We start from the raw sequence: 10,781 nt of genomic DNA on the forward strand, positions 1-10,781 counted from the left end.
TAGAAACTCCACAACTTAATTTTTTATTTTTATATATATCGTTGATTTTGTACGTTTTTTATATTAGCATTACGTTTGATAGCAATCTATTCAGATCGAAATATGACGAACAAACTAAATAAAAAAATCTGACTGCTTTATTTATGTTTTAAATTATCACAGAATTTTAGCACAATAAAAATTTACAACAAAAAAAATCGCTGAAACAATAAAAATGTTCAAGTACTCAGTTTTTTTGAAACTTAAGGGGTATTTTCTGCAAATTTGGGCTTGCAAAACATAAGTTAGTATATATTATATTTACTCACCTTTGTAAATGTAATATATACTATCTTAGTATATGCCAGCGAGCAGTCTATTCAGCAGTGCTGGGCCATTATTCAAGTAATAATTCAGCACTGCTGAACAGATTGCTGAAAGACTACTCACTGGCATATACTAATCTAGTATGTATGTAAGCTAGTATAGACTGCTCACTGACAGATATTTAGCTAGCTTTTGTCTGTGTAATTAAAAAACTAATTTTTAACCAAATCTGTAAGCAAGATAAAGGTGAGTAGGATGTTGCAAACAAGAAAAAATGGAGTAGAACGTTTCAGGAAATTTTTGGTTATGACATTTAAAATTTTTCAACTTGAATTCTCAATTTATTTATTTTTTATTTGATTGCGAACAGCAAACCATCTATATCTATTTAACCAGATATGCAATTAAGTTTACGTTTTCAGATTTGTTTCTTTATAGATACAACAGTTTGCTAGATCTAACCTTAAACTTATTTCCATTAAAATCTATTGGTATTTTACCCAGAGGCAATGCCACAAATAAAATGAGGATGGGGTGAATCCTTAAAAAGTACTGACTAGCTTATACAATTAAAAAAAAGTTCTCAAAACTAAAACTTATTAAGAATTAAAACAAAACCTTTTTAAAAAACTAAAAATACTTTTAGCTTTTTTAAAAAGGTTTTGTTTATTTCAATCAATCAGTGTTGTAAGTTGTAACTAACAATTTCATTAAAAATGCTGAGAATATGTGGTTCCCTTTTTTATTCATTTGTTTAGATTTAATGCTGAATTAGCAAACTGTCACAAACGTGGTAGCAAATTTCTTATAAATATTAAGGAATATTGAACAAATTTCTTATAAATATTAAGGAATATTTACCCAAAATTTTTACATCACCAAATGAATAAAATTATTATTTTAATAAATAGGAGAATAAAGTCAATAAAAAAAAAAATTTTAACATAATTTATTCAAAATATCAAACTTAAAAATTTTTTACATGTTACAAGTTTTTGTGTCAAAAAAAAATTGTTTTGCCTATGGAGTTGAAATTTCCAATTTTAACTTTTTAATATTATTTTGAATATGAAACTCCAAACTTATTTGATTGTTTTAGAGAAAATGAAGTGTTTCTTTAAAAAATATTTTAGAGGTCTCCGCCAAAAACTAATTCTGGCAAGGGCCGCCGGTAGGAGAAAAAAGCTACTAGAGGCGGCCTCATAATCATTTTACATACAAAACATCTTGTGGCAGCAGCCACTAATAGCTTCTTTCTTTTGGTGATCGCCAGCAGAATTTGTTTTATTCATGTTTTAAATCATCACCGCCAAAAGCCAACAGTAGCTACGCAAGAAAAGTTGAGACGGTAAGATTTTCGCCGTTTATCAATTCTGCTTGAAATATTATAATTTCAGAAAACATGATCTTTATTTTTGTGTATGATTACATTTATTTAACTTGTAAATACGGTTATAGTCATTTACCTTGTAACTATGGTTACAGTAGGTGTTTGACTAAATATTAAACAAATTAAAAAATGTGTTTCCTATACGCCACAAAACCATAATTAGTTCAGAACTTTTTCAAGATTTTTAAATTTAGCAAGCTAAAGTTGCCATCGAAAGCATTCGAGCCAAGATATAAAATATTTTTTTAAATATATGATGTTTAATAAATTTGATTTAATTTTATATTTTCAAATATATATATATATATATATATATATATATATATATATATATATATATATATATATATATATATATATATATATATATATATATATATATATATATATATATATATATATATATATATATATATATATATATATATATATATATATATAAAGGTCTAGTTTTAAGTAAGTAAACCTCAAAGAAAATAAATGTTTATTACCAACCACTGGGTTTTGCATTAGTACTTACAGTTTCTGAAATGCTATGTGCAAATCGAAGGTTTTTATTTTCTCTCCATTTACATAATACCTTTTTAAAGGACTTCCGCCATCTCTGATTTAAAACAACGTATAAAATGGGATTTAAAGCAGAGTTTATATAATGAAGTATTTTAAAATACTTAAGTAATATTTTGTTTGGCGAACTAAAAAGCGATACTACGTTTAGCGACATAAATGGTGTCCAACTAATTATAAAACAACTTAGAATTAATGATAACGTCAATGCTGCTTTCAACTCGCGTCTCAAATGTCGTGTCGTGTTCAGAGAATTGGTCTTGAAAATTTTATTTTTTGTTGAATGTCTAACGAGTTCTTGATTATCTGTTTGTTGATTTTTTCCTTTCTTATTTAAATTTTCATTTATAATTAAATCTGCATTTTTCTTTTTACTTAGATTATCATTTTGAAATCTGTTCATTGTTTTATCAAGCTTATTTAATTCTTTTGCATGCTTTTTTGCAACAACTCCCATTATTACATATGATAAAACCATGACTGTAACAGGAAAACCGTAAGTGATAAAAACAACCGAAACAGTAAATTGGTTAGCACTTGTTGCATGAAAGTTCATTCCTATCAGCGTATATGAAAACATTAATAGCCATGTTATTCCTACTGCAACCCAAGCTGTTTTTCTGCTTACCTTTTCCTGGTGATAATATGGCATCGCAATCGCTATAGCTCGGTCAACAGCAACTAATGCTAAAGAGTATATCGAAAGAACACTCGGCGTCATATCTCCGACGTAATATAACTTATTGTGTATATGATTACATATAAAAAATGAAATGGAGAGGGGTATTGAGAATAATGCTACAAAGAGATCGCTTGCAGACAAAGATAACATAAACACGTTAGTAACAGTATGTAGAGATTGAAACTTGTAGTAACAAATAAAAACTACGATATTTCCAATAGTTGCTACGATTGATATTGTTAGAAACAAACATAAATCAAACCAGACTAATGAATTGTTCGGTAATTCACAACCTTGAGTTTGATTGACAGCTTGGTTAATAATTGTTGAGTTGTTCATAATGTAAATTAAAATGAGTATCTTTATATGTAAGACTAAAACTCCGAATGCTAAAAAGAAAATTTTGTAATTTAAAATGATTGTTAAATCAAGAAACTATATTAAGATTTAAAATAAAATAAAAGCATAAAATAAAACGTAAAATTTAAATTAGATATTAAATATTTTAATAAATATTAATTGAAATTTGTTATAAAATAGAATACAATTGAAAAATAACTCATAATAATTTCACCCATTTCTTCGTAATTTGGTTTGCGTAGCTCTAAATGTTTGACATATTTTATGTGGAATTTTAAAGTAAGAATAAAAGTAGAGAAGGACCTGCCACTTTTTTGACAAAAAAGGAAAATCTGATAACGATTAGAATATTCTAAAAAGAACTTTGATGTCATATCCACTGAGTAGCTTAATAAGGTGAGTTTTAATTTAAATCAATTTCAATTAAAACTTGCCTTACTAATTAAATATTAAGTATAAATAAAGCCGATCAGTAGCAATCAAATCAAAATCTTGGAAGACATGTAAAATTATTATTTATTACATTTCTGAAAAATTCGATATGCAATGCTCAGCAAATGGACACAAGTAATTAAAAGCAGTCACAATCTCTTTAACAACTAATTATTCTAAAACTGCTTAGAGTCAGTCCTGCCAAGTTTGAATTTTTGTGCACACAAGCATAAAAACTGCACACATTAATTCTTTGTTCGCATGGTTGTAAATTAATGAGAACAGCTTTACTATTAATTGGATTACTGTTGATAAAAAAAATTTTAAAGTTATTTTTATGGTTTGTTTTCTAATGGAATCCAATCATTGATATTACATATAAGGAAAAGATTTGTGCATAATACGACTACCTGAAAAATGAGTAAACGTGTTATTTTGAATGTATTAGTATTTCAATGTAAAAATGTGGTCTTTTAAAACATTAGCAACCTTTTTGTAACTATTTAAAAAATACTCAAATCAATAACTAATGGCATATCCTTTATTTTTTAGAATCATAGCACATTTTTTTTAGCATAGAATTGATTTTTTTATCACATTTTCTTGTGTAATCTCATTTCACGTGTCTAAAATAGCTTCATGTAGCTCATCGGTTTTTTGAAAGTTCAGCTTGATGTTAAAAATTTTCAATCGAAATTTAGATTATCTGATTGAGCTAGCCTCACCATTTCTGTAATTTAGTTTGTTGCAAACGATTTTTTAGAGAGTTTAGACGTGCGTTTCCTTTTTGAAACATACATAGAAAAATCAAGTTATTATCAGCTTAAGTAACCATCTTTTCCTCAATTATATATATCGATAAACAAAACAATCCAGAATGGATTTCCGCTCCAACTCCACTAAAATCAAAAAAACAACCCCAAACCATTGGACCGTTTCATTTGTATATTTAGGATACAAACATTTATCTTTATTTCTAGGTACCATTGAATTTTTATTGCTATTAGGACTTTTTAAACTAAACTTTGTTTCATCACTACGCAATACTCTCTGCAATACTCTTTTCCAATCTCTGCAATACTTTTTTTGCAACCATTAAAAATCCAGTATTTGCAAATTTAGTTTTAGAAATTGAATTCTTCCGGAAATTGAAAAGTTTTTTTTACTTCAGAAGTTGTTACAAAAGGTTGTTACAACTCCGTTTGCAAACTATATTTTTGGACACTGAAAATTTCAGGTTTTTTGGATAGTATCTTCGGCGTGAAATATAAATTTTTTTTAGTAAAGCAGCATATTTTGTGTTGTCTTCTTCCTTTGTGTTCTGTTTCTAAAAGACTGTTTTCATTAAATTTTTTGACTAACTAGCATACCGTTGTTAAACTTGATAGTCAAGAAATCGATGACAATTTCTTTTTGTTTGACTTCTTACTAAAAAATTTTGATAATAGGCTTTCTAAAACCGCATCTGAATTCTATTATTGAAATTGAATATAACTTTATATTTTATTTACTATTTATTCTCAAAAGAAAATTATTTCACAAATTTGTCAAAAAAAACTGAGATCAATACACAATCAAAACTTTTCTGTATAAAGCTATTAGCAGAGTTCCTTTTCCTTAGAAAGCCAAGCTATACTTGCTTTCGGCCATTATAAAAGACCAACACCCCAAAAAGTTAATTGTAAGACAGAAATCTTTAATATTTTTAAGTTTTACTTTAACGGCTTATGTTTGAAGAATATATACATATACATTTATATATATATATATATATATATATATATATATATATATATATATATATATATATATATATATATATATATATATATATATATATATATATATATATATATATATATATATATATATATATATAAAAATAAAGGACCCAGAAAATGATCAAGACACACCTAAAAATATTTTTTATTCAAAAAAAGAAGTTTTTTGACCCAGAGTTAGAGCGTCAATGTTATTTTTTTTTAGGTGGTAAACCTAAGAATAATAATATTGAACTTTTTTAACATTTAGTTATTATTTTGTATTGTAATAATAAACAACTCAACCTGTTTTGTTGTTAAAACTTCCTAGACTTTTTGATACGTTCGTTAACAAACCATTTGAAACAGTTTTTAAAAAGCTAAAAAAATTGTTAGAACTTTTAAAACTTGAAAATTTCTCAAAAACGTTTTCCACATGTTTTTAGTTTTTGAATAATATTAGCTCAATTACCTGTATATAATCGGTCTTATGTAATGTATTATTCTTATAAATTAAGTGTATCATAACCAAACATTAATTATTTCAGCGATTAATCAACTACATCCTCTTTATTTTTTATTCTGAATTTATTGGCGTCTTCATAACTAAAGTATTTTTTCATTAAGTTTGAATTAATTATTGTTACAACAAATACTGAGGTAGCACAGATTGGAATAAATGTCAGGGTTAAGTCAAATGTTAGGGTATTGCGAAATAATTTAATAAATTTCAAGCTTAAAAAAACATATGTTTTTTACTATAAAATTGTGTATAAAAATTAAATTGCAAAATTTTAACAATATTTAAATCTTAAAGTTATAAATAATGAATAGAAATTCAAGTTATAAAACATTGAAAAAAATACCGTGACGACGTTGAAATCAGTTTTAATTGGTCAAATATATATTCAATATTTTTAATTACTTTATTTTTATTTTTAATTATCAGTTTTATCAAAAATGAACGACTATTACAATGTTCTATAATTTAATTACATTTAGGAATGGTAGCAATATTAATAATATATACATTTAATAAATATTATTACGATTCATGCATATATCATAAATATTATCATAAATATTATCATAAATATTATCATAAATATTATCATGATATATGCATTGAAAATAAAAAGAGTATTAAAAATAATTTAAAACAGAATGTTAGTAAAATGACGGAACAGTAACAAATTACATAACAAAGGCAGATAATATTTAAAGTTAACAATATTACAAACCGTAATATAGTTAACTTCAAATATTATCTGCCTTATATAATATAAATAACCGTAAATATTTTAAGTTAACAATCTTACAATCAGTGCTGGGAGTATTTTAAATACCAAGTATTTAAAATACTATTTTCAATAAGTATTTTCAATGAGTATAAAATACAAAATACTAATAAAAAGTATTTTAAGTACATATACTAAATACTTTCAACAAAAGTATTTAAAATACAAGTGCAAATACAGTGAAAGTATTTAAAATACTTATATATCAAATACTGCTTAAAGCATTTACAAAGCACATTGTTCACTTAGCCACTATTTATTCTGAATTATTTTTTTTTTTATATTTATATACCTTGGTTTCAGTAGGGTAATTATTAAATTATATTGCGGGAATTATTTTAAATTAAAGATGGCTGCTGTTAACATCGAAAATAAAAAGACTTCTATTAAGCCGTCGACAGCGACCAATCTCAATGTGACCACTGACAGCATAACTGAAAATTTTGTTGTATATAACGATGATACTCCAAATGCTGGTGCAACAAATGGTGCTCATCAAGAGTGCATGTTGTATTTGAATGATAAAGATACAAGATTGAATGCTCTGAATAAGTATAAGACTGTTTGGTCCCAAATTCAGTGTTTTCAAATTCAGTGTTTTCAAAATTGTTTGGTCACTAAAAAATCATTTGGGTTTTTTTCAAATTCAATACTACTGTACCATCGTCGGCTACAGTTAAACGATTGTTTAGCACACCGGCACAAATACAAACGCCTAGGCGTAACTGTCTAAGTGATATGATGTTCGAAAAACTGCTGCTGCTAAAAACAAATGCGGACGACTGAACGAATGATATTTTTATATAAATGTAGTATAATGACTAAAAATTCCTTTCGAGCAATGACAAAAATAAATTTTGAAAATTACCATAGTTGTAAATTTTGGTAAAGTATTTTGTATTTAGTATTTTAAATACTAAATACTTTTAAAGTATTTGTATTTGTATTTAAGATACTTTTATAAAGCATTTTACCCAGCACTGATATATATATATATATATATATATATATATATATATATATATACATATATAAATATATATATATATATACATATATATATATATATATATATATATATATATATATATATATATATATATATATATATATATATATATATATATATAGTATTATATATATATATATATATATATATATATATATATATATATATATATATATATATATATATATATATATATATATATATATACATATATATATATATTTAACAAATTAAAAGTCTCGTTGGTTTATTTTTATTTTTGTCTCCCCAAATATTGTACTAAAAAAAATATTTTTTTTATAGCAATTTATTTAGAAATTATTAAACAGAATGTTTAATAATTTTATAAATATTTAGTTCAAAATGTTTGGAAATATGTTTAAACAGTTATTAGCCAGGTTCCTCGTGCAGCAGAAATTTTTGCTTCTGATTTAATCAAAAAAGAGTTCCCAGCATTAAACGATGGAAATCAAAGGTTATTTTAGCAACAAAAAGTCGTGACTATTACAAAAGTGTCAATTCTTTATGATGTTACTGTTTTAATCCTTTTTCTGTAATGAAAAGTAACCGATTTCAATATATTTCAAAGTCTTCTTTGAAACATTCGCAGCTAATTTTTTCCAAACCTGGTTGGTCAGTTCAACCAGAAATAGCAGTAGGATGAAGCAACAATTAAATCTTTTTACATTTCTACATTTTGACGAGTCACAATGTTTTTTTCTCACCATAACAATCTTTAATAGAAGACAGCAAGCCTTAACAAATTGAATGATTGTTACACGTTTAAAGGTGCCAAAAGAAATGTATTAATGGTATCAGACAGCGTATCAAGTCAACCGGTGACATCAATCCGAACAACCCTGTGGAAGATCAAGAACTACAACTCCAAAAATTGACAGTATGATACGCGGTTTGATTGTGATGGACATACCGGTTTCAAGCTCGCAAATTCTACTCCATTTTAGTGTAAATTTCAGCTCCGTAGAGTTCGAAGACGCTTTAATCAAGACTTTCATCTTTGATTGTAACGTACTGCATTAAAGCTTCGTTTTTCTCATTAAAATCTTTGTGAAATTTTGTAAAGAACACAAACATTGTACTATAAAAAAGTGGTGACGCGTCATGTTCTTAAACGAAGTGCGAGTTAAAAGTTTTCAGTACACAAAATTGACGTTTTTCGGCTACTAAAGTCATGCTTAAATCTTCGATCCGTTGCACTATCTATTAAGCTTCTATTAATTGCCAGCAATTAACGGTCGTGGTTGCTAAAACCTATTGCAATAAAATAAGATGTAAACTTCTTAAATTATTTGAAAATTTTAAAGAACAACCTGTCAAATTAGTTTCGAACTAGAAAGTTTGATACCTTCATTTTTTTCAGGACAACTTGCCAGCAGATAAAAAATGTCAAAACATAGTTTCAAGAAAGTGGAAATAATGTTCTTGCTTCGTTGTCGGGCAATTCACCTAAATGTTGCTGTTAACGCAACAAGTTCTCAAAGTTTGATGAGCTCATACAAAGAACAAAACACAAGTTTTATACTTGACTTCTTTATTCTTATATGCTCATGAAAGTTTTTATCAATTAAAACTTTTTCTAGCAATAAACGCGCTTATTTTTAAGTACAAAAACGGTGATTTGCTATAAATATTGGGTAGTTAGATTTTTTGGTCGTTTATGTACCATGCTTGAAATTGTGTAGATGCAACTTTTTTTTGCCGTATAAGCAAAAGTATTAAACTTTTTTATACAAATACTTATTTTGTTTGAATCTTTTTTTACGAATTCTGAATCTAAATTAAGGTTTAGGGATTTAGTTGAGACTGAATAATAGTCTTGGCCACTACTCGCCGAAAATAATACTTTCGAAAAAACTTTAACAAAGAATTTATGATTGATAGTAAATTTGATAAACTTTCAAGGCATTAATGCCTTGTTTTTTTAAATTCTTATGTTTAAAATATTTTCTCGGGCTGATAATCACGTGGAACAAGTAACATTTTCAGAAATTGTTCGTGCCTATGAATGCGGCAAGTACGCTTAACCATGAACAATGCCTATGTGTAACATGAACTGGTTATAGAACTATGGATCATTATTACATATGAATATCAATTCTGCTAAAATAAAAAAAAATACTATTACTGTTACTACATTAAAAAAGTTTTAAAGAAAATATTAATTAAAAAAAAAGAAGAGTATGGCTACAAAGGATGTGTAAATTGCTTAAAGACTAGGATAGTATACATTCCTATATATTATAAATAATGAAAAATCATATGCTCAAATATTAATATAATACCGGTACAATACCAATTAGAATTATACGACATTTAAAAAAAAAGTAAAAAACAACTAGCTTACATATAAAAAAATATTTACTTAAAACGTCAAAATATTTTCGAAAATGAATCCCACCTGAACTTCGCAGTATCGCGTTCAAAATTATGAATACGTATTAAATAGCAAAAACTGATTTTAAACATGGCATAACATAAAAGTGAACTTGCAAGTGTTGCTTTAGATTCTTAAATACTAAATAAAAAGTGCAAGTGGACTGCAGTTAATAGTAATTCGCAAAAAAGTTGGAGCCGATCGTCAAAAAATTTTATAAAATAATAAATGAATATATAAATTATATATCTTATATTATTTAATTATTAAAATCATTAAGTATAAAAAATATTAAAAAAAATTTTGCAATATTTTATCTTTTGCAAAAAGTCAAATGAACTGATGAAACAATATAGTGAAGCATATTTAATATTAATTTTTTATTTTTCTTATTGAAAAATATAAAGAAGAAAATTCAACGTGGAATAAATCAGTTATCAAGATAACACAAATCAATAGTCTAGCTTATAACAAAGCATTAAGAAGAATTTAGCGGTTAGTTTGTCTGCAAAATACCAACATTAATAAAAACATCGCATTTTTAAGTAATTTTTCGTTAGCTCGGAATACAAGTGTCGTATC

General features: G+C 25.9%; 1 protein-coding gene across 2 annotated transcripts; it reads right to left on the bottom strand.

The window, feature by feature from the left end:
* Positions 1–2,146: 2,146 nt before the first annotated feature.
* LOC105843159 (muscarinic acetylcholine receptor M3) lies at positions 2,147–10,397 on the bottom strand. 2 transcript variants are annotated; one of them, XM_065795598.1, is made up of 2 exons: positions 10,224–10,397; positions 2,147–3,334 (listed from the first exon to the last, which is right to left on the bottom strand). In XM_065795598.1, exon 2 carries the CDS (start codon positions 3,282–3,284, stop codon positions 2,184–2,186), a length of 1,101 nt encoding a protein of 366 aa, XP_065651670.1. In that variant the 5' UTR covers positions 3,285–3,334; positions 10,224–10,397; the 3' UTR covers positions 2,147–2,183. The 2 variants fall into 2 exon arrangements, with proteins under 2 accessions (XP_065651670.1, XP_065651671.1); XM_065795599.1 differs by lacking the exon at positions 10,224–10,397 and adding an exon at positions 5,804–5,951.
* Between the last annotated feature and the right edge of the window lie 384 nt (positions 10,398–10,781).

The sequence above is a fragment of the Hydra vulgaris genome, chromosome 04 (genome assembly GCF_038396675.1).
Source record: "Hydra vulgaris chromosome 04, alternate assembly HydraT2T_AEP".
Taxonomy (NCBI): domain Eukaryota; kingdom Metazoa; phylum Cnidaria; class Hydrozoa; order Anthoathecata; family Hydridae; genus Hydra; species Hydra vulgaris.

Coding starts and splice junctions, on each gene's coding strand:
- LOC105843159 (XM_065795598.1), bottom strand. CDS start 3,284: ATGAACAACTCAACAATTATTAACCAAGCTGTCAATCAAACTCAAGGT.